The sequence below is a fragment of the Macaca thibetana genome, chromosome 8 (genome assembly GCF_024542745.1).
Source record: "Macaca thibetana thibetana isolate TM-01 chromosome 8, ASM2454274v1, whole genome shotgun sequence".
In the NCBI taxonomy this organism is placed as follows: Eukaryota; Metazoa; Chordata; class Mammalia; order Primates; family Cercopithecidae; genus Macaca; species Macaca thibetana.
In genome coordinates this window covers 14,183,824-14,209,867 of record NC_065585.1, presented here as the reverse complement: position 1 = coordinate 14,209,867, position 26,044 = coordinate 14,183,824, and the positions used below count along the sequence as shown (strand labels likewise).

General features: G+C 39.1%; 1 protein-coding gene across 2 annotated transcripts in view; it reads right to left on the bottom strand.

The window, feature by feature from the left end:
* Positions 1-26,044, bottom strand: part of ADCY8 (adenylate cyclase 8) — a 261,339-nt gene that overhangs the window by 114,204 nt on the left and 121,091 nt on the right. For both annotated transcript variants that reach the window (XM_050801571.1, XM_050801572.1), the window contains exons 6-7: positions 14,684-14,842; positions 8,754-9,024 (exon numbers count right to left, since the gene is read on the bottom strand). In XM_050801571.1, coding sequence (XP_050657528.1) covers positions 8,754-9,024; positions 14,684-14,842 — 430 coding nt within the window. The remainder of the gene's footprint in view (positions 1-8,753; positions 9,025-14,683; positions 14,843-26,044) is intronic.

Below are 26,044 nucleotides of genomic sequence, written 5' to 3'. Positions count from 1 at the left end.
CCAGGCTGAGATGGTGGACTTGCTTTTTCTCTCGTTCTAAGGTTTTTTTTTTTTTTTGAGACAGAGTCTCACTCTGTCGCCCAGGCTGTAGTGCAGTGGCCAGATCTCAGCTCACTGCAAGCTCCGCCTCCCGGGTTCACGCCATTCTCTTGCCTCAGCCTCCCAAGTAGCTGGGACTACAGGCACCTGCCACCTCACCCGGCTAGTTTTTTCGTATTTTTAGTAGAGATGGGTTTTCACCGTGTTAGCCAGGATGGTCTCAATCTCCTGACCTAGTGATCCACCCATCTTGGCCTCCCAAAGTGCTGGGATTACAGGCGTGAGCCACCGCGCCCAGCCTTGTTCTAAGGTCTTGTTCCCTCATTCTTGGCTTAGTTCCTGCTTGCCTGTAGATCTCAGCTTAAGGTATTTCCTGATTAACTCAGATCGATTTTCCCTCATCTACTACTCTGTTCTGCAATAATTGTAACAATGTTCACAGTGAGCCTGCTGACCTCTTAGTAGCACCACCAAACTAAGCTCTAGAGTGCTTGCCCCACCTTCATTTCTCTATCCCCAGAGCCTGGAACTTGACTGGGGTTTCTCAGTAAGCTGTTGATAAATGTATGTCTGAATGAATGAATGAACAAATAAGCATTTTGATAGGATTGCCTTTCTCAAGCTGAATGATAAAAGTAAAATGAGTTTGAATTTAAAGAGTGCATTTTTTTGCATGTCTTCATATTCACAAAAAAGGGGCCTGCCACTTAGTTTGAATCCACCATTTAGGGGCAGAAACAAGAAGGAAAGAAATCAAATCCCAGGGAACAGTATCACTCAATAAGAGAACATAATGACCATAGTGAAAACAGGAGCTTGAAAGCAGGCAAAGTGTGATGATGTCTGTAACGATGTTTGGGTGTTTATCTACATAAAATCATAACTCAGGTATCCGAAATGCTTAGAGAAAAGGGTAAATTTCATTCCCTAGTTAGGTAAGATTTTACCTCAAATACTTTTTAATTTTTTTTTCTTTAACTCCTGTTGCTGAATTTGGTATTCATGTTTTAAGACAGTTCACCAGGATAAGCATAGCTGTTATTCTACAGTAAGATAACTGTAAACAGTGGATGTCCCCATAGCTTCCTGGTAAATTATTTATGGATGGTAGAATTCTGAAGTGTATGTGGCTCACCAGTATGGCCACAGTCTCGCAGCCTGTGTCTGAGGTAAGGAAATTGAATAGGGCAATGTCAGAGCTGAAAGGAATTGATGGATCATCCAGTCCAGTTTTGCTATTGTACAAATGAGGACACCGAGCCTTGGAGGGGAGAAGTGGTTGTCCAAGGTCTCTTAGTAGCAAGTGGACAAATCTGGCTCCAACTCAGTCCTGCTCAGTTTCTATTCAGGCCCTTTCACTATCATATGTGCAGATTTTGAATCCTGCAGAGATTTACTCAAAGATCACAAGACTCACAGCCTACAGAATTAACCAGTTCACTCTGAGGAGCCTGAGGCTCAGCATTGGATCCACAAGGAGGTCTTAATCAGGACGGTGATCAGATGAGAATTCTTCCTTTTCTTCTAATAAATACAGAGAACAGGATCTAAGAAAAGTCCCAGCTGGAATTGGTGAAGATATAGTAACCTAAATATATTCTTTGACCATGCTCGCCAACCCAGCCAGCCTCCACTCTCTTCACATTCCCTTTTCTTCTGGTCTCAACACCTGCCAACTCAAGTGGGACTAAGTCGAATGGTTGTTTGTTTGCTTTACTACTAGGCACATGTGAGAGGCTGCCTAGTGTTGCCTTTTTCCAGGCAAACAATCATCATGCCAGGACACTCACGCAATTAGATCCTTCTTGGTTGGGTAGGATTTCCAAAATTTAGCTGGAGCAGAATCTGGTCATTTCCTAATGTTTTCATATAAAATTTCTAAATAGCTCTGGTGAGTAACTCAAATATATGAGACCCATATATATGAGAGGGTGAATACATGTACATACACATACACACCCCACACATACATACACATATACACACACCACACACACACACCACACATACATACACATATACATACCACACACACATATATATGCACTACACACACACCACCCCACACATACATACACATATACATACACACCACACACGCACATATACATACTACACACACACCACACCACACATACATACACATATACATACACACCACACACACACATAAACATACTACACACACCACACATACATACACATATACATGCACACCACACATGCATATATACACACTACACACACACCACACCACACATACATACACACCACACACACACCACATCACACAAATACACACATCACACACATACACACCATGCATGTATATCACATACATATACATATACACACGCCACATGTACATACACACACACACACATACACCACACACTACATGCCTACCACACATAGACATATACTTGCACACAACACACACAGCCACACGTGGAAAGCAAATACTTTTCATTGCCTGGAATATAGATAAACATCCACAAGGTCACCAACACTGATAGGAGTAGAGAACTTTACACATGTATATACACACTCCACACCTATACACATCACACACACACATACACACCACTCACATCCACACACCCCACATCATACACACATACACACATACATCACACACATACATCACATACATATATGTGCATACATACCACACATATATACACATATACACACATATCACACACATACCCCATACCACAAATATATACATATATCACACCACATACACATACACAGCAATGTACATAAAACATACACATGTAAACACCACACATGTACACCACATACCACACATCTATACATGCACACTACACATATACACACCGTGTACATAAACACATAACACACACCACACCACACACATATTCACACACACTACACGCACAACACACACAAATACTCACTCACCTTCTAAGACTGACAGATGACCTGAAAACAAGGTAGAAGGTGGCACCCAGCATATATCTTCAGGCCACAAAGAGGGAAGCAGTGTGAACTGATGGAAAGCATGGGGCTTTTGGAGTCAGATATATGGGGCTCTAATTCCATCTCTGTTATTTACCTGCAACGTGTCCTTCAGGGAATTAATCAATTCTCTCTGAATCCCAGTTTTCCCATTTGTGAAGTAGGCACATCACACTTACCCTGTAAGGCTGGTGTGAGAATTAAGTGGAAAAACATGTGCACACCACTCCCGACATGCTACCTGTCCCAAAGCTCTGTACTCCTGTCAGTGTTGGTGACCTTGTGGATGTTTATCTATATTCCAGGCAATGAAGTGTGTTTGCTTTCCATTTGTTACATGGAGATAGAAATTCCATCTGTGTTTATAATCCTCACTGGAAACACATTAATTTCAAGATAACAAAAATGCCTCAAATGAGTCTATTGTGTAGAAATGACTAAAATATACAATGCAGGTACCAGTTGTGTACTTTTCTCCATGTGACTCTTTTAAAAGACCTAGTGGAGTAACAGAAACATGGCTGGATTCTCGGGCCGTAATAAATGTGAAAGGGATGGATGGGATGAAGATGATTCCACAACATATGGAAACAAATTCTAGGCTCTGCAAAGGGTCCTCGCTTCTAAAAGAGTAGCCTCCGTTCTCTTGGCATATCACTTGTCATAAAAATCCAGTTAAAATGATTACTATCCTTCACACAACACATTTTATAGCTACATAAGAACCTTTGGTATCTTCTTGAAAATCTGAAGTCTAAGATGGATTTTTTTTTTCTTCTAAGTCTGCTCTTGCCCTGACAGTCCATTCTTCACAGGCAGCCAAAGTGATCCCTTAAAAATCTAATTGAGATCACATCACTGCCCCGCTTATAACCTTTCTTTCACTTCTCCTGGAATAAAATCCATCAACAAGGCTTGCCGGATGGAGGTCCCAGCCCCCTTAGCTCCATCTGTTACCCCTTTTCCCTGCTCATTATGCTCTAGATACTTGGGCCTTTTTGCTGTTCTAACACACTAAACTCTTTTCTACCTCAGGGTGTCTGTACTGCTTTTCCTCTGTTTAGAATGCTCTTTTCCTGCTTATTTGCATGAGGGTCCTTTTAGCACTTGTATTAAATCTTTAGAGAGGTTTAACAATCCCTTCTATATTCTATATATTCCCTGGTCATAGCTCTCTATTTCCTTCATTACACTTACATGTTTTGATTAATTGTCTGCATTCCTCACTCCTTTGAAATGTTAACTCCCGGGCCCAGTGCAGTGGCTCAAACCTGTAATCCCAGAACTTTGGGAGTCCAAGGCGAGTGGATCATTTGAGGTCAGGAGTTTGTGACCAGCCTGGCCAACATGGTGAAATCCCATCTCTACTAAAAATACCAGAATTAGCCAGGAGTGCTGGCACACGCCTGTAATCTCAGCTACTTAAGAGGCTGAGTCGGGAGAATCGCTTGAACCCGGGAGGCGGAGGTTGCAGTGAGCTGAGACTGTGCCATTGCACTCCAGCCTGGGCGACAGAGTGAAATTCCGTCTCAAAAAAAAAAAAAAAAAAAAAAAAAAAAAAGAAAAGAGAAATATAAGCTCCTGGAGGACAGGGATTCATTATTGGATCCTCAGTATGTAGTACACTTGAGTATCTGTTAAATAACAGAAGGAACAATAGCTCAAGCCCAGATATAGATTTTACTCAGAGCAATATAAATATAAACATAAAGGAAACTATAACCTTTATGATAAGGATCCTGTTCTTGTCTTCCTTTCATTTCCAATGTTATCTTTACACTGAGAGATTTAATGTCCATGTTGATAACTCATTTAATAATCTAGCCTTGAACTTCCTGGATATTCTCCCCTAGATGTGAAATTTTTCACTCTTGATCTACTTCAACCATCTCCTTCTACTTTTAAAATCTTAAGTTCCAATAGTCCACCTGTGATCATAAACTTCTTGCCTTCTAGTTTTCTTACTTTCATTTCACCTGGAAACTCAAGGCATAGGGAGTCTCACTGGGATCTGAGTCAGGGTTCAGGAAACCAAGGCATCAAATTAAGAGGCAGAGCATCTGCACCTGTCAGGGGGCAGGGATGTAAAAGGGCATGGGTGCTCAGGATGTCCAAGAGCAAAACTTGGATACCAGAACGCGGTCAAACCAACAATTTTAACCCAAACGTATACAGATACAGGGGCAGAGAAGACACAGCATCAAAACCAGTTTCTGTCAGGCAGACAGAAACTGGAAGACTTACATAAGGGGCCAGAGATAATGATTGGTGATTTTCATTGCTTCCCCAAGCTATCTGCAAACTACTGGAATGGCTAGAGGGAAGGGAACAGGGGTGGAATTGGAGTTCTTGGAAACCCAGAGCCACCGCTTACCAATTATGATGACTTGGCTTCTGACTCTACCATCTCACCAGATCTGCCTCTTGCCAATGATGTCCTTCAATCCAGTTCCAATAGGCAGCTTTCAGTCTTCATTTTCCTGGGCCTCTTGTCTCCATTGGACTTTGCTGATGGCCCCTTCCTTCTCAAAATGCCATACTCTCTAGGCTTCCATGACACCACATTCCCTAGTTCTCTTCTGACCACTTTGACTGCTTCTTCTCTGTCTCTGCCAAGGAATACTGACTCTCTTTCACCTTCCAACTTGTGTTCCTCAAGGTCTGCTTGTGTCTTCTTGTTCCTTAATTTTACCAATTCTTAACAGCGATCTCTTTCACTGCCATGTCTTCTACTAACTCCAAAATTCTCGTGACTATGAATACCAAATTCACATCTCTTGCACAGTTCTTTTATGCCTGAGTTTCAGAAATGCACGATCACTCTCCCTGGATTTTTCCCAGACACCTTAAGCTCAACATGTCCCAAAGAGAATTCCTAGTCTTCCTCACACAATCTCCTATTCTAGTACTGCTTATTTTAGTTGGAAGTTCTATCATCCATGCAGTCACCCAAGCAAAAAATCTAGAATTCAAACTTGACTGGTTCCTCTCCCTCACTACCCATATCTATCATTTAATTCACTCATTCAACAAACTTTAATCAAGCCCTGTGATTTACCAGGTATTGTTCTAATTGTGGGCTAAATTGTGGTAAGTGAAACGGATATAATTTCTATCTTCATTAAGAATATCAACTACTGGATGACTTTGTCTCTAAAGTGATTTTTTTCCCCAGCCCTCCTCTTTTTTTTTTTTTTTTTTTTTTTAACTAGCAGTAGTTGGCTTGTAATAGATGCTCAATTAATCCTTATTGAATGAATGAATACATGAAGATGTAACTATCTGAACATCTGCTGTCTACATAGCACAGAATATGACACAGCAATTTGATGCCATTAAACATATTTCTAAGCACACATTATGAATGAATAGAAGCCAAAACATCTGGCCAATTTAGCTGGAATACCCCCAGTGAAGCATTAGTATGCTTTATCTGTGTTATGCAAACACTCAGATGGTCGGGGCTTCCGTGGAATTGACTGGGTGTTTTGGCACAGCATAGGCTCAGCCAGACCAGTCTTGATCTCTTCCAGGGACAAATTATGTCTCTGAATTGCACATATGGCTCACTGACTTCTAGAGTTAGGCATAAGTACAAACACTGAATACTTGTGACTGTTTTAATAGGCTCAGTAATTTCCAAAATATTATTGGTGGCACGTGGTTATTCATGAATATCAGCACACATTCACTGGCTCTTCAGTCTGAAGGCATCAAAATGAATTCAGATTATTCGTGCTGAAGATGGCACAGATGGGCTACATCCAGGCAAAACTTGGGTATCATAAAAAATACATGGTATGATTAAACAAGAATAACAATCTCTAGCTAATAATGACATCTCGTAGAATAGGTATTTGGTGGCATCAGGAAATATCTTTAGGAAATCAGCAAATAAATACTTCAAGTACTCCTATACAATTTAACCAGATCAATCAACTATAGAATAAAACCAAGAACCTCCACCTCCCTCTTCTTGGGTCTCAGTTATTAGTAGCAAGTTCATGTACAATACAGATTAGAACATTAACGAATTATCTTAATTCCTACAATCAGTTTAACTGGAGAGAGATTCTTCAAAAATAAAAAAAAAAGACAAAACAAAAACTAAAACTGAGAGAGACAACTTTATGCTGAGGTCTTCAGGATGAGGCATGCATTTCTTTCTCTTTAAATAATCAGCATTCAGACCCAAGCTAACAACACGCAAAAGCAGCAGAGAAGACACTGTCAGCTGGTCATGCACCCACTCCAGGAAGTATATAACACCATTATTTTATAAAACAGCAAACTGTACCATGCATACCAACTCAGAGATGGAAAGAAACTAGGCATTGCAATCAGTTATGACTTGTGTGGGCATAATAATTTTGGGATGAAATTAAACACTCATAAAAAAGCTGTCAAAGACCTAAGAGTCAACTCTTGCAAGGCATGCAGCCTGGATTCAACCTGCAGCTTTTCCCAGTGGAATATGGCCCACCTCATAGTTCCTCCCTCACAGATCCAGAAAGAAACCAAAGATAGCCTAGTCTCAGAGTGCCCCGTCAAACTTTCAAATGCAGAAGAAAGAGGGGAGACTGTCAGCATTTTAACCTTTTCCATTTAAAAAATTTTTAGGCAGACAGATTTTTCTTACCTACAAGTTAATGAGAAATGTTCAGGTCTATGGAATTTAAAAATTAACCCTTATATGTCTTCATAAAACTCCAGACACTATTGGCTGGGTACTTCATGGTACTCTCAGCTTCTGCTTGGTTGAGGATCTTGTCAGAAACTGTCAGATAACTGTTAGATAAGTGTTATATATTGGCTGTCTTTATTTCTTTCTCTAAAAATGTATAGTACAGTCACACCATTGAACTTACATGAATTCAACTAAATGTGCTGTGTCTAAGAGGTAAAAGGGAAAATCCATATTAGAGCAGGTAATTTTGCCACGGCTCTGAGCAAGCATTCTGGGAGAACAGAATCTCTGTGTCCACCTTGGTTCTTGACCTGGCTCAGCCTCAGTTCTCTAAGTGCCTCTTGGAGTCTGAGCATCTCATTGGGTTTAATGTGATTTCAATATTTGAATAAATTATTTAAAAATAATTTTGGTTATTGGTGATCTACTCCTTATGTACTGACTTTGTAGCTCTGTCCTTCATAGAAGATGCAAATCCGTGTTATATAAAAATAGAATCATGTGGGCAGCTTTGAAATTGCATGCTCCTACTGAACTCCCTGACTCCGACCATCACTTGGTGCTACTTTCCTGTTTCCAAATCAGCAGTGCCCTCCTGATTTTGAATCTCAGAGGGCGATGCAGAACTGATGATGGTCAGCTACCGAAAAAGGGACATTATCATGTACTTGACCCTCCCCTTTAGTTTAACAACAGAGGGTTTATTTTTCCCAACATGAGTGGTTTTTTGGTAAAATTACAATTCAGCTTCACATAATATTTATTTTTAGCTAGGTTACAAAAAAAAAAAAAAAAAAAAAAAAAAAAAAAAGAGAGAGAGAGAGAAGGTGTTAGGAACCCTCTGGCATTTCTGGCATTTCCTGAAATTGCACAGGAGGTTAATTCTGTCCTGAGGAGACACAGAGATAGTTTGATCATTTGCAATTATGGTGCTCATTGGAGAAAAGGTTAAAGATGAATCAGTTTTCTCTGAGGCGTCTGGATTGGAGATGCACACGAGCATGCATTCATGGCCAAGCAGAAGGAGGAAGAGAGGACTTACATTCTGTTTCCCCACGATATTATCAAAGGGTAGCTCAGGGCTCCAGGATCCTTCAGTGAACGTGGCCCCACTGTTTCTCCGGTCTGAGGAGCTCACTGACTCCTTGACGATATCTTCAGGCAAGGACAGCAGGCTGTCCTCAGGCTGCTTAATTAAATAAGTCTCGATATTATGCTTCCTCAGGAATTCATTCCTCTCTTTACCGTGACCCTCTTCCACGTTATAGTCACCGTTGAGGCAGTCCAGCGTGGCTTTGGAAATGTGAATCCTCCTGTGTGTAGAAGGCATAGGTCATTACACACTCCTGATGTTGCCTGCAAAGGCTATATATTTTTTGTCCTATATTATTAGGACATGTCCTCAAGGACAATATTTGTCTTCCTAAAAAGTAGAAAGAATAAAATAAAATAGAAGCATAAATTCATGAGCACAGTATCACGGACATCGCCCCAAGAGACACTGTTGCCTCTGATAAAATACAGCCCTTCTGAGTGACACCTAAGCACATCTTTTGGCTCTTCTTATGATTGTCAGCCTGATCCCAGCAAACTTTACAAAACAGTGATTTTTGTTTTTCAGTGGTGTTGATTATATCGGAAAAACAAGTGCTGCAAATGTTTCTGAAACCCAGTGGCAATTATTATCCAAATCACCAAGCAAAAACAGTTCTTTCATCGTCTTGGAACCTGTCCTAGCATTTCAGTCTTCGTGTATTTGTATCTTGTTTCTCCAACTTGTCTATATTCTTCTCAAGGGTGATTCTGATAAGTCCATAGGGCTCCACTAAGGGTCCTTTGGGAAAACCACTTTGGGTGCAATTTCCCCTATAACATGTATACTATAAGGAGCAAAGAACAAAGCTGTGGACATGTGCAGGCTGGCAGCTGACTGGGCTCACTCACAAGTGAAGTGACTCATGGCTGCACAATTGTCAGCCACCGTAGCTCATGACTCAGGCTTCCTTTTTAGCAAAATAACATATGACATCAGGGCCTTGAGGATTGAACTTGATTCATGGAAATTTCACATGGTAAATTCTTCTGGGGAAGACTTTTTCTGTCCTCATAACTGTCTAACTCAATCAGACTACTTATTGGGTTATAATGTGGTCTGGGTAGACCAGCAAGGCAAGGTGGTTACAAACATGGACTTTGTTGCTAGATCTCCTGGATTCAAACCCAGCTCTGCCACTTGCCAGCTGAGAGATTTTAGGCAAATTACTTAGCCTTTCTATCAGTCCATTTTCTTACCCGTAATATGGGAAACATAATAGCACCTATCTCTGACCATCATTGTGATTATTACACAATTTGATTTGTGTAAGGCAGTCAAAACAGTGCATGGTACAATATATACACTATAAAAGCAAATATGTAAGTTATTATTAAGAGTATTCTAAGAAATGCCATTGTCATCATATTACTGTTGTGTATTCCATGCCTCCTCGAGGCTTACAGAAGACTATTGTCAGGCCTTCTGAATAAGAACTCCAAGCTTTCATTCTCTGGCTCTATCACTTCAAAGCTCATTTTCTGACACTCCTCTAATATAGCTCTCCTACGCTCTCTCCAGCTATTCAAGTAATGGGCAATTCTCCAGATTCAATGTGCTATTTAGTGCTTACTAACAATTTCCTACTGTCCAATTCAGCTCAAAAGTCATTTTCCTAAGTTTACTTTAGTATTCATTTGAATGAAAGAATGCTTAATATTTTGATTGGCTTTTGTAATGCTAAGAACAATACATCCAAGTAAACAGAGAAGTTTTTAAAAAAAATTTTAGAGTGGCTTTTAAAAATTCTTTGTAGTGGCTCATGCTGAGGAAGCCGAGACAGGTGAATTGCTGGAGCTCAGGGGTTTGAGACCAGCCTGGGCAACATGACAAACACCATCTCTACAAAAAAATACAAAAGTTAGCTGGGCGTGGTGGTGCATGCCTGTACTCCCAGCTACTTGAGAGGCAGAGGTGGGAGGATCACTTGACCCCAGAAAGTTGAAGCTGTAGTGAGCCAAGATCATGGCACTGCACTCCAGCCTGGACAACAAAGTGAGACCCTGTCTTAGAAAAAATAAATGAATTCATTAATTAAATAAAATGCAGTTTACTTTTAGCATTAGCTCTGTTACTCCCTCTCATCCTTCTAACCCATTCTGCTAAATCCTTCCTTACAGAGAGAATAGTTCATTGCAAAGAACATATGAAAAAACAGAAAGTACAAACAAATCATTTCTGATAATTTAAGCATGTTCTCCACATCTTTCACATAAATATCTTGATTGATTTCAAGTGCAAGATGTTAAAAATAAGTGTGTGAAAGATGTTTTCGCTCTCTTGAGAAATGTGCTGAATAAATACAAAATATTCCCAAGATGCATTTTGTTAATACATATGAACTCAATAATATTGACCTGGGAGAATAACAGATGGTTTGACCTTCCATGAAATGGAAGTCCTCGCCTGCTTTCTCAGATGAATCTCAGAGTTAAGACTGGAAGCTGATCTTTTCTCCTAGGCAAAATGAACCTGGTAGGAGAGTTTTCTAAAGCACCATGGTTGATTTTCTTTTCAGATAATTAAGCTTGATTTCAACCCCATTTAGCATTTTCTCTGGATTCTACATTTTTATTATTCTGCTGTCAGTACGCAGGGGGACAAATACTTCCATATATTAACTCAATATTATGTTTTCACTAGTGAAAGAGATCCTTGCCTTCACTGATTCTTCTACTGAAGTGCTAATCAATATACACCTAAATATTTTGGTAGAAACTGGGTTTTATATGTTTCTTTTCATCTTTGCTACTAACTTGAGCTTTGGGGTAAGGCATTTGCAGATGAGATTCTGTAGCTTGCATTTCTTTCTAAGGAAATGTGTCAGTTTTCAGGCAATATTCTCATATATTGAGTTTCAAGTAAACTTGGCATTTTCTGATAAATTTTAATGCTAGGATATAATAAAAGTAGTCATGATACTAAATTAAGACCTAACAATTGTGTAACTCTTGCTTTCATAGACGTTATCTAGTAGCCAAAGGTATTACTGTGTGCCCCATGGATTATCTCCTATCATTTCCGTTCTTCAAACAACCGGTATTAGACATTTCTTTGTCTCATTTTGTAGTTGCTGAAACTGACCCAGAAGTAACAAGTACATATTTGGCCCCAAATCATATTAGATATTAGTGGCAGTGCTGGATTGAGATAAGTGCTTTTACTTTCAGTGTCTCTCCACCACCCTGGAACTGTATTATATGGTAACACTACCACCACAACCACAATTCATATTTACTGAGTACAGGACAAAGGACTTTATATGCATTGTCTCATTTAACACAAAGCTCACAAATGGTGATCTTCATGGTGTGGTACTAAGGCCAGCAGTTTCTACTGGGAACTGGTAGAAAGCATCATCCTGAGTTCCGTGCCAGACATACTGAACCAGAAACTCTGTGGGTGGGGTCCAGCAAGCTATGGTTTAATAAGCCCTAGGGTGATTCCAGTGTTGAAATTTGAGAACCATTGTTCTAGAAACCCAAGGTTCAGAGGTGTTAAAGAAGAAGACAACAAAAAAGCAGAAGAATATAAATCAAAACAATATCAAACCATGGTGAGTTTGGAGTCCTGTTTTGACATTCTTACATTTTGCACATTGACAACATCCCATGGCTAAGCAGAGCTGGATGCTATATTGAAGGCTAGACTAAGTGCTTTTTAAGCACAAGCACATTTGAAACTGCATTTTTAAGGCTGATAATGTTTTCAGTCCAAACACAGTGAAGAAACTGGGAAGAGCATGAAGTACTTGCCACAATCTTCCAGCCTTCATAACTGGTAAGTAGTAAACCCACGGTTCAGACTCATGACTCATGATATGAAAAATAAGGGTGTGAAAGATGATTTAAACTCAGTCACTTTTCTGTTTATTTTTACAAGTTATTTTATTCATTTCTCTTCTCTTTCAACTTTTATTTTAGAATTGGGCAGTATATGTGCAGGCTTGTTACAAAGCATATTGTATGATGCTGAGGTTTGGGGTAAGACGAAACCCTCACACAGGTAGTTAACATAGTACCCAACAGGTAGTTTCTTGTCCCTTGACCCACTCTCTCCCTTCTCCCTCTAGTAGGCCCCAGTGTCTATTCTTGTCTATGTACTCAATGTTTAGCTCCCACTTAGAAGTGAGAACATGTGGTATTTGGTTTTCTGTTTCTGCATTATTTTGCTTAAGATAATTTCTTTCAGCTGCATCCACGTTGCTGCAAAGGACATGATGTCATTCCTTTTTATGGCTTCATAGTATTCCATGGTGATGTGCTGATTTAAACTTGGTCACTCTTCTGTTTCTTAATGTTATTGAGAACAGTAGCTAAACTGGCTTTCAAATATCAAAGCAGAATCTTACAAACCCCAAAAACATATTCTAAGGTTTGCAAAAGGAATCTGTTGAGTATATGGGCAATTCCCAATTTGGTGATGCTTTTAAGATACAGGCCTGGAAACACAGATGAACTGGCTATCTTGTTTGTCTAAATTCAGCAGGTAGTTGCTTGTGGGAAAATCCTAAAGAATGGAAAGATTTAAGAAACCCAGCAGTAACACATCAGGCCTTCCTCAATTCTAAACCTGTCTGACAAACAGCCATGACACATCACATAGAGTGAAGGATCCCCACAAGAATAGTAACTGACCTGGGGCTGTCCCTGCACAGTGTACAAAGTGCTTCATACATATTGCCTGAGGTAATCTTCAGAGGAGACCTGTGAGGTGGATTATGCCCATTTAGCAGATGAGAGAACAAACTCTCATGGAGGAGGAACATAAGTTCACAAGGTAGCAAATTATAAGTATTATTATCTCTCTTCCTGCAGTGGAGAAAGTTAGACTCAGAAGTTAAGCACTGACCTGAGATCACATAGGTAGAGTGATGCAAGCCAAGTTCACACTAAAATCACATGCCAGGTGCTGTGCATGCTTTACACAACTTGCTGAAGATGACAGCGTTTAGCATGGGGCAGAGAGGGAATCCTAGTTACTCTGATTCCACCACTTGTTGTCTTTTTCCCCCATGTTAACATATTACTTGATATTAAACATAATTTGCAAGGAATGATGGCACATACCAGAGAAATCTGTGACTCCAAGGGCAGGTCTAGGGGTAGGGAAAGGAATATGTGGAAGTACACTATCTGTCTCTCTCTCTCTCTCTCTCTCTCTCTCTATCTATCTATCTATCTATCTAAATATCTATATCTATCTATTTATCTATCATCTATCTCCATCCATCCATCCATCCATCATCTTTAAGAGAGGCTGCAGAAAATCACACTGGCTCACATATATTCGAGATCTTATTAGGTCCAATCTGTGTAAACAGAATCTTGATACGACTTTTCAAGACTTACCTTAGTTGCAGTGGCCTTTGCAGATCACTAGCACCTTTGGGGATCCTATGTCAATCAATCTTGACAGCCAAATTTGAAAAGCTGAGTTTCTAAGGAAGAGCCTGAATTTCCTCACTGAGTCCCAGGTCATGCATGGAAAGTCAGTAGGCCTTAATCCTGGGTGCCCATTAGAATTCATTGAAGAACTTAAAATAGTTCTTCACAGATTTTGCTTTAAATAAACTGGCACAGGGCCTGGACACTAGTATTTTTTAAACGTTCCTTTGGAGATTCCAATGTGCAGCCAAGTCTAAAAACCAATGCTGTGCAGGGCACAGACCTGAACTCCTCAGTGTTATTGTTATTCCGTATCCTTGTTGCCTCTGATGCATTTTACTAGATTTTGGAAGCTAATAGTTGTTTGATGTTTCAATGTCTGGTCTCCTTCCAAATAATTGCTTCCCTGAATTTCTGTAGACGGGAAGCCCACTGTCACAAAATGAGCAAATGACAACCATTAAGCATGAAAAGGACTTTGCTTTGTCTTACCCAGGGATTCCTCCAGATTCGAGTTTGTTTGCAATGTCCACATCCCAAGACCAGACATCAAACTGCCACTTCCTTAGTCCCAGAACACCACACAGCACCGAGCCTGAGTGGATTCCAATCCTCATGTCAACATCGTGTTTTGTCCTTGACCGCACATACCTGTTGACATAGGTAAATGGAGAGACACATGTGTAAGACCAGAGTGGGCATCCTTGGCTCTGCGCTTTCAATGTCTCCTCTTCCATGAAGCCTTCTTGGGTTCTTTAATACCTGGAAGGAGTCTCTCAACATCCTTAGCCTTTTATCTGTACTTTTAAGGGCTTTTTGAAACCTTCCTCCAAAACCTGCTGTGTAACCTCTGTCTCAGGGAATGCCACCAGCATTTTTTTCTACCCAACATTAACCTGTGATAGATTATTGATTTCATACTTCATTCCACTTTCCATTTCCAACCAAAATGTCAACTGTTTCCTTCTTTCTAGCTCTTCTGTGACTTAGTTCAGACCACCATCATGCCTGAGTCTGGGATCCCTGCCTCAGCCTCACCTCTTTCCAGCCCATACTGTCATGGTTTCCAGTTGCTCCTTCTAAACACAAATGTGACCTCATTACCCCATCACTCTCTTCTGACCTACTCCTTAGAGCTGTGGTCTCTGAAATAGAGTGTTTACATCCCAGGGTTGAGCTGGGTCATCCATTGAGATGCAGGAAGAAAATGTTAGAACTTCCATTCACAGCTTTTGTTACTTATTTTGAAAAACTTTACCAACATTTGATATATACATTGATACTGGAAACTTAGTGGGTACATGTCTGGTCATCCTCTGACTCTAAGTATGGAGGAGGCATCTTGAGAAGACAGAAGAATTTCTACCATTGGATGATTTCCTGTAGTCATGAGCATTCTTTCTTTCAGAGTATTTTGAACAATTTTAGTTTATGATTAAATGATGTCATTTATACAGAAAATCAAATGGTAGAATATAATACTTTTTAGTAGAATTACTAGAAAAACCTTCATTGCCCCCCAAATGCAATGATTATCTGACCTCAAAATGCTTAAAAGAGTTGTCAGACTTAAAGTTGAACTATTCATTTGTCTTTGACAAGAAGACAAGTGTTCCAGATTTGCTGATATTTTTGTGATAATGAGTCGCCATTGATATTCCTTCTAGCATATATTTGGAAAAAACCCACAAACTTGCTTATTTTATTTCTTCCAACTCAAGATGATGACTTAAGAATGAGCAAGAAAGTAACTGATTTTTAAAGAAATTGTTGCTCTGAAGAAAGCATTTTGAGAATGGAAATTTGGAAATGTTTCCATCTTTTTAAGAATTTTGTTGTAAAACCAAAGTTGTTACATCATCTATCAAAATTCTTAGAGCTGCACATTTACTAACGTTTAAATATCTTCTAAATGAAGATTTCTGATGAGGTCTGAACCCATTTATAAGGGCTTAAATCCATTTATGAGCTTGGAAAAAATTTATAACATATATGTTTAGCTCTGATAGCCATTGAAGCCTGGTATAGAAATAAATCGAACTTAAAACCTGACGTTTACATTATTATATCACAAACTATTAAAAATTTTTTTAAAAAAGAATTATGTTTAAACCCATTGCTCTCTAATAAATGGTGAAAGCAGAAAAGTCTTAATTAAATTAAATTGTAATTAATTTAAAATATTTTAAAATTGTAATTAAATTAAAATATTTAAATTAAATACTGTCATTAAATTAAAATATTTTAAAGTATTTTAATTTTCTCATTATCCTTTAAAATCCCTGTATTATGTATATTTTATGGTATATGTTTTTAAACATATGACTATAATTAATAGAATAGATAATAAATATAATTTTATTAGATATGCATATCTTCATATAATTCTATTGATAAAAATAGGGGATCAAAATATTTAGATACTACAGGTCTATAAGATACAATGGAAAATTCCTAGTCTGACACACAAAATTCCTCATGATCTGTCCAGTGCCTTAGTTATTCCTCTCATTCCTCATGCACACATTAGACTCCAGCTATCCAAACAAGAAGTCATTGTCTGAACCTTGTGTTCCTTCTTTCCTCTCTGGGACCATGGTGCTCCCTCAGTCTGGAATGTCCATTACCTCATTCAATAGAAGAGCTTCTACTCCATCTTTTAGAGTGAAGCTTGGTGTAACTCTGGCCAGTAAGCTGCCCTGATTTCCAAGTCTGACTTATATACCTTTCCCTGTGTTCTCATTGCATCCTGGGTGAACAATAATTAGGGTGCCATGTTATAATAATCTGTCTCCCCCGAACTAATTGAGAATGGGAACTTTGAACCACTACTCTTTATATTCCAATCTTAAGATTGTACTGTAGCTGGCACTTGGTTAACACTTAGCAGGTGTTTATTGAATAGGTGGATGGGTAGATGCCTGAGTGTCCAATACTTTCTATTAATGTTCACATTTATCCAAGCTTTTTGATAAAGAGTATAAGACCCTTGAAGGCATTATTCCTGCCTGAGTCAGTCTTATATTCCTCACAGCCTGGAGCATCCTGCTTTTCATACAGTAGGACTTAAGACATGCAGTGTCCTTTTTTTAAAAAAAGTAAATAAAGTATGAATGAATGATTCCATGTACTCAATTGAATCTTTGCAGCCTCTGTTCTTAAGTTGTAAGGTAATGCAAAGCTATTTACATAAGAAAGTAAAGTTGAATTGGGTTGAGAATATGGAAATATTGAAATAAATTAGACATTAGACGGGCAACTTGTGAACATTAGAAGAAATGCTTGTAATTAAAGGATGAGGATTTTCTTGATCTTGTGAAGTTCCTGGTTTCTGGGTCATTGTTTTGACTTTAACTCTTAAGTTAAAAAGCAAATGGTAGTTTATATCTACTGACAGTGAAAACTGTAGGAGCCATTTAAAAAAAGTTTGACAAGGCAAGAGAAGAAATGGCATCCAGCCTTTGAGAGGAGCACATCAGTTTCTGATGCACTTTCCCAATGAGCTTCTGTGCAGGAAGTCATTGAGAAGGGTCATTTGTGCTATCCATAGCCATGCCCACTACTATATTATTCAAGTGTATAGTAGGATTGTCCTCCCTGCATACTTTTTTAATTTTTAATTTTTGTGAATACATAGTAGGTATATATATTTATGGGGTACATGAAATGTTTTGATTCAGACAGGCAATGTGAAATAATCACATCATGGAGAATGGGGTATCCATTCCTTCAAGCATTTATCCTTTGAGTTACAAACAATCCAATTACACTTTTAGTTGTTTTAAAATGTACAATTAAGTTATTACTGACTATAGTCTGTTGTACTATCAAATAATAGGTTTTATTTTTTCTATTTTTTTTCTACCCATGAACCATCTCCGCCTCCCTGCTAACCCCCCACTACCCTTCCCAGCCTCTGGTAACCATCTTTCTACTCTCTAGGTCTATGAGTTCAATTGTTTTGATTTTTAGATTCTGCACATAAGTGCAAACATGTGATGTTTGTCTGGATATTGATGTTGCTTTTGACCAATGAAATATGAGTAGAAGTAATATGTGTCACTTCTGGGCAGAAGCTTTAAGACCATTATCAACAATACTCTTTAACATTTTTTTCTCTCCTGTATCTACCACCATGAGTCAAGGAGCTCCTGATGAAGCCTTCTTAACAGGGTCCTTGAATCAGGATAAAATGTGGTGTTATCCTGCTATCACACCCCCTCCTGTAATGAACATAAAGTGTGAATGAAAAATAAATGTTTACTGTTCGAAGTCACTGAGATTTTAGGGATGTTTGTTACTATCCTGACTGGTACAGTCATGAGTCCCAATTGATGTTTTCCTTATTACATTGTCATCACTGTAGTATGAGGGTGAATATCACAGACTTTAGTGCCGGACAGCCAAGTTCTCATCTTGTTCCATCACTTACTGGCAACATGACCTTACAGAAGTTATTTTACTTCCCTACAGATACTTTAATCTCTGCTTTGATAAAATGTTAATAATAATAACATCGTCAAGATGAGGTGAATAAACACATGTAGGGAGTTTATAACGGTGCCTGGCCTATAATAAGGACGAGTTCCTTGTCTACTATTTATGAAGGAATTGTAGCCTGAGAAAATAAAATGATTTTCCCTATGACCCAGAGCTGGTAAGTAGAATTCCAGGACTAAACTGGTACTGTTGTGTTTTTAAAACCCATACTCCTTGCAACACGTGATCCTGGACACATAGTTTAAGCTGACCCTGAGTTTCAATAGTTGTAAAATAAGGCACTACCTGATTGCTTCACTCACAGAACTATTGTGAGTGAAGGATATAATAATGGATGTTAAAGTGCTTTGCCAGCTAATGATGAGAGACTATTAAACAGCACATGGTGCTAATGTCATTAGGCAATTAACATTATACAGAGAACGCACTGGAGCATCTTAATGAAAAGACATTTAGATGATTTTTATTTTCCCCTGCAAAACAAGAAGCATAGCAAGAAGACTTAACATTTTTTTTTTTTCCACTGCATGACTTTTCTTTCTCTTTCATTTTACTTCTGGGATTTGACTTAAATAAAAGATAAGAATGAAACTATGTAAAAGTAATTAATAATTTACAGACATTGATCCTCATTAGTAAGGCTACCCCGTGGTTGCAAAGAACCACAAACACACACAATATATTTCAAGATCAGTTCTTGAGGGGAGGATCTCGGAGCATTCTTGAAGCTAAAATGGAGGCAATTCTACTCCTAGCGACAAGTCTTGTTCAGTCCTTCTGGAGCAGAGCCCCAGGGATGTTTTGCTGTGCCTAATCAGTCACAAATTAAGAGAAAAGGGCTATAGGTGACATCTGCACCTTCTCTTTCTTCTCTAGACACTCGGGTTCTGGAGGGCAGGGATGCCACCTTCCATTCCCACTTGGCACAAAGCTTAGCACACAGACATAGTGCTGAAAATTATTTATCAAGTTAATGGAGAAAGCTCAATGGCTTTCTGGTTTCACAGGCCTGTGGCTGTCCCAAGGTGGATCTAAGAGTCCCAGAGAAACAACTGGGTTGCCTTAGGACCTGCTAGTTGGGGAAGGGGACGACCCTCTAAACCTCCTCCTTTCAAATAGAGTAAATTCACTCCCTGTTCTTCATGGTGAGATTCCATCCAAAATTAATTTTAAATAAAAAATACATGTAATTGTCATTATTATTTTTGCTCACCTCTATCTAGCTGGGGAAAAATCATGCAAAAATTAACAAACCAAAGATTGACAACGTTATTTATTTTAACCGAACTATTGAGGAAGCATGTTACAATTGTAAGGTAAAAAATGAAGAGCATTAGATTTTTTCTTTTAATTTAAATGCTTCAAAGGGTTCTTTTAAGACAATTAATCTATAGAAGTTGCTAGAGGACGCATAATCCAGTAGCAATCATTGACCTATACATTAGACAGGAATTCCAATGCTGTAGGGGCTGGAGCAAATAACACATATTTCCCCAGCAATACCACACAGTCATAGAACCTGCATTAAAGCAGGCCTGGATCTGACATCACACTTCTCCATTTACTGCTTGCGATGTCAGGCTAGTTGCTTTAGTCTCAGTGTCTCCGTCTTCCCAGGAGCAATGTGGGAAGAGAATTGGTCCTCTATAGAAGTGTTAGGATGGTTCATAAAATAATGTATGTAAAACACTCAGCCTGGTGGATACTCAATACTCAAAAATAGTACCTAGTAGTAATTTTTGGAAGTAATACCATTTTTCAATTGCACAGATTGAATCAGACCAATACAAAATAATGAATTGATCACTCTACCTACCCTTTTCTGCTAAAACTCTGCCTATATCAACTCTAATCACACAGACGTAGCTTCAACCAACCCATCAGCGGGGCAGTTCTCAGGCATAAATGGGTCTAAACAGAGTGAACACTGGTTACAATTTAGGCAGAATTGATTGGGCCCCGGTTACCTGGAAAAAACGGTGCCCTTGAACATTCCAGAACAAAGGAAAGGCAAGAGAGTTAGTTATGGAGGTCAACTATGTTCATTGCCCAGGGCATTTTGTACAGACATGGAATCATCTTCATAACAAACCTGGGTATCACTATGAGAACCATTTTTACAAATGAGAGAACTGAGAGTCATGAGAGGTATGTTGCTTTCAGTCACACAGTTATTGATGGACTAGTTAGGATTTCACCCTGGGTGTATGAGCCTGAACCCACTGGTCCATTTCTCCTTCCCTGCATGGCTTCTTTGAAGGGAAATACAGAAGGAAGTATGTGAACTACTGGGGTCTGAGCTGACTCAGCCCAATACATGGACACAGTCTCTACAGATTAATCTCCAAAGCCTCCCTTCTTACAGATCTGAGTTTGCTGAGAGTACTTCAGGAGTCATTGTGGGGTAGGGACTGCCAGTGTGGTGGCCATGGAGCCCAACTTTGCCTTCAACCCTGATCCATTCTATTGCCTCTGCTGGACTGTAGTATCAGCCTGCCTTATGAAACATAGGGTCCATCCACTTCTTAACATGTGAAAGCCACCAAGCTTACCCTGACATGAAATCACTTTGTGATTTCACAAAGTGCTTCGCAATTCATATTCTCATTTTGATAGCCACAGTGACTCTGAAAGGTAGATGCTGATCAATATTATAAATTTTGATTTTACAGATGAGCGAACTGAGGCTCTGACAGGATTAAGATATGGTTGTTAACTCTCCTGCGCCAGGCCTTTTACCTTAATAAGCTAATTTCATCCTGCATTCAAAACCCCAAACATTCTGGGTTGGGGACATAGTTTCTTTTAAATACAACTGGAATGTTTTTTGGAGTTATTACAATTTTCAGATACATAGGGTAATACTCAGGGATAAACATTCTTATGATTCTCTGATTTTGCATGGGTCTTAATCAACTCAGGCTGCCATAACAAAATTTACAGACTGGATGGCATAAACAAGAGGAATGTATTTCTCACAATTCTGGAGGCTGGGAAGTCTGAGATTACAGTGCTAGCAGGATCAGGTTCTGGTGAGGGCCATCTTCCTGGCTTGCAGATGGCTGCCTTCCTGTTGTGCCCCCACAAGGTGGAGAGAGACAGCCGGGGTCTCTTCTAATAAGGGCACTAAGCCTAATTTAAACCTAATTAGCTCCCAAAAGCCTCATCTCCAGATACTGTTTTATTTGTGGTTAGGGCTTCAACACAGGAATTTTGGGGGGATAAAATTCAGCCCATAGCAGTGTGATTTATTAAATGAGGGAGTAAAGCCTATTTTTTAAAAAAAACCATATTATGAAATATCTTTTAAGAGATCATTCCCATTTTAATTAATTTAAAAATTATTTGATATGTTTTGTTTCTTGTCAGTAAAAATAAACATAATGTTAGAGCTAAAAGACATGGTGATCCAAGGATGCTCATGGAATACGGCTCCAACACAGCTGGGGCTCCTGGTATCTCAAAGGGAAAGACAGCTGTGGTCACACTAGACTCCTCTGCCCACAAATCTCTAAGAGCTCTGCCACTTCTCCAATGAAGTGAAAGTGTTAGTATAATTATGTTGGTGCAAAAGTAATTGTGTTTCTTTGCCATTAATACATTTTGATAGTCACCCTGACTCACCTCCACATATTCTAACTCTGTGCTTTTGCAGATGTTATTGCCTAAGGGAGGGAGGAACACTGCGATGGTTAATTTTATGTGTCAATTTGGTTAGGCCTTTGTATCCAGATATTTGGTCAAACGCCAGGCTAGATGTTGCTGGGAAAGTGTTTTTTAGGTGAGATGAACACTTAAGTCAGTATACTGAGTAAATCAGATTACCCTCCAAAATGTGCCTGGGCCTTACACAGTCAGTTGAAGACCTTAAGTGAAAAATTACTGCTGTTCCCCAAGGAAGATGAAATTCTGAATCCAGCCCGCTTTTGGACTTGAGCTACAGTAACAACTCTTCCCTGGATCTCCAGCCTGCTGGCCCACCCTGTAGATTTTAGACTTAACTAGCCTCCACAATTTTGTGAAGCAATTTCTTAAAACAAATTTTTATAGGTAATACATACCCCGTTGGTTCTGTTTCTCCAGAGAACCCTAACACAAACACCTTCCTGTCATCTCTACCTGTCAAAGCTTCTTTTCTTTTTTGAAATAACATTTTCTTTTTTAGTTATATTAGTTATACATGATTATTCCTAAATATTAAAAAATATAGTAAAGAATAAAGAAGAAAATTAAAACTACTTAATTTCATCACAGAGCTTTATGTCCTTTCTTTTTATAAAAATAGATTTATTAAAAAGTGGAGGTTCCCATTCCAGCAGGGGTAGCTAAAAATAAATAAAAAATTTAAAAAGCTGAAGTTGGCTTAAACATGTGTGCATGTGTATATGTGTGTATTCTATCATGTATACTTTAAATGCATGAGCATTTTTTATGCCATTGAATATTAATGTAAACCATGATGTTTAATGGTTACCCATTTTTCTTTTTTTCTTTCTTTTCTTTCTTCTTTCTCTCTCTCCTCTTTCTTTCTTTCTCTCTTTCTCTTTCCCTCCCTCCCTCCCTCCTTCGCTCCCTCCCTCCTTCCCTTCCTTCCTTCCTTTTTTTTTTTTTTTTTTTGATAGAGTTTTGCTCTTGTTGCCCCAGCTGGAGTACAATGGCAGTATCTTGGCTTACTGCAACATCCGACTCCCGGTTCAAGCGATTCTCCTGCCTCAGCCTCCCTAGTCGCTGGGATTACAGGCATGCAAACCACCATGCCCGGCTAATTTTGTATTTTTAGTAGAGACGGGGTTTCTCCATCTTGGTCAGGCTGGTCTCAGACTCCCGACCTCAGGTGATCTGCCTGCATTGGACTCCCAAAGTGCTGGGATTACAGGTGTGAGCCACTGCACCCGGTCATTACCAATTTTTCTATTTTTTTACATATGCCAGAATTTATATAATCATTTCCATACCTTTGACCATTTATGGCATCAGATGGTGCTGTGGTTTGAATATGTCCCACAAATTTCATGTACTACAAAGTCTCCAAGTGGCAGTATTGAAAATAGTTCACAGAATAATGGATTCATGGGTTAATGGATTAGTGGGTTATCACGGCAGTGGAAGTGGTAGCTTAATAAGGAGAGGAAGAGGCTTGAGCCAGCACATTAGCTCACTCAACCCCTCATCATAAGATGCCCTGTGCCCCCTTGCGATTTCACAGCGAGTCTCGACAAGCAAGAAGTCTCACCAGATGTGGTCCCTCAGCCTTGGACTTCTCAGCCTCTAGAACTATAAGAAATAAATTCCTTTTCTTTATACATAGTCTGTTTCAAATATTCTGTCAGTAAGCAACAGAAAATGGGCTAATACACATGAACATGGTCAGAGCCTTTGCTATGTCACTTACAAGCTTGCGTCATTGGTCAGAAGATGTTTTTATTCTACTGGAGCTTGAGTTTCATTTGGAAGTTGTTCTTCACAGGGTGTTGGTATTTGTGAAGTAATTCAGGTAGATGATTTAGTATAGTGCCTGGCACATGGTGAACATTCTATCAATATTAGTTTATCAACAATTATTTCTAGATATATTCAATTTTCATTACTATAAATAATTTTGCAAAAAATAAAAATTTCCATGTACTCAACATCACTCTAATTGAAGCAGGCTTATGAATACTGAATTTAATGGTATTTTGGAACAGAGTGAGACAAGGGACTTTTGGGGGAAATAAAGAAACAAAGAGAGAGAGAGAAAGAAAAGAAAAGAGGAAGAAGAAGTGAGGAAGGGAAGAAAGGAATAGACAGAACAAAAGAGAAAACAATAAAATGTAAGAAAGAGAGAAATAAAAAGAAAGGGAGGCTGGGAAGCAGGGTTAGCCACTCTTGCCTTTAGTAGAAAAATATAATTTCTATTTTTCATTTCTTGTCCTGCCATATTACTTGGCAGGGTGACCCTGCCACAAGGATTAAGACCTTTGCTGTAATTAACTATTGGGGACAAGCCTGTTACTACTTGGCATTCTGCTGTCATTCCTATGACTTTTTTAGCAATTGCACTGAAAAGACCAAGCTCTGCGATTTTCATTAAGATTAATCAAGAACAACTTTCGTAGATCATTAATAAACATTGCATATGACAGAGCCCAGTGTCAGCCCTAGCATCTTCCCAATGATCAGAACTCCCCAGAATAGACACAGGATACGTGAAGAGAAGCCACCTGGAGCCACTTTTCAATCTATGTAATAGAAACTATGATATAAGCCTATTTTAATTAATTTAATTTTATGAACAGACATGCATGAGATGATATTAAGTGTTTCATTGGAAATAAAATTACATTCAATCTCTTTTTTGCCATTCATCTAGCTAATATCATGTTTCTAAAATTAACTATTTTTGGTCGATTGAATTTACTATGAGGCTCTTTTGATTAGGGCTTATTATCTTGTTATTCTCAGATGTTTATTGACTGACTTTTTTCCTCTTTCAATATCAGTTCTGCTAAAGTATTAGGAATGTACCAATGTATGTAGGATCTCCTAAACTATATGTTGATCCTTTGGCTATTGATGGCAAATTTCAGGCATCAGAAGCAATCATGCAAATCTGGAGTTGGGAGGTGGGCTACCATGATGACTAAGATAGATGGCTTTGAAGTCAGATGATTCCAGAATTGGTGCCCTTGTGCTGCCACTGACTAGTCGTGTGATCTAGATAGAGGTAATTATACAACCTCTGTTAGCTTGTACGGCAGAGGCACCTGACAGTCTTAACTGAAGCATACCCTGAGGGTGACCCTATGGTCTAAGAAGAGCGTTAGTTTGGAGTTCCAAGCTAAGGAATCTGAGAGTGGCCAACATGGAGATCCACCGCTTATCCATGAAGAACAGCCAAACCTCTGGCTTATTCCCCTGGCACACAGGCTGTAAGGGACTGAGACCCTTTTCTTTGGATGAAATAGGGGTTGCTAGGTACAGAGCACTAAGTAAAAATGCTGTATAAACAGCATGCTTTTTACAAATGGCAGTTATCTTTTTGTGCAGGGTGCCACCACTGGACCACCCCATATGTAATTTCCCCCAATAAACCCTATGTCTCATTTGCTGTCTCTAGGTCTCATCTTCAGCCTGAGACACAGTACCATCCCTGCTGGAGGCAATAGGGGTCCAGCACTACATAGCTCCAATTTTCTCATTGGTAAAGTAGGAGCCAACTTCCAGATCTTCCATTCGTTAGGACAAACCCATCTAGCTATATTGTTTGTTGTTTGCATCCGTTCTCATTGTTGCTCTAAACTAGTCTGATTTGTCCATGCTGTAGACATACTTAGTTCTTCAGTAATTGGCCTATCACCCCTGCCTATCTTC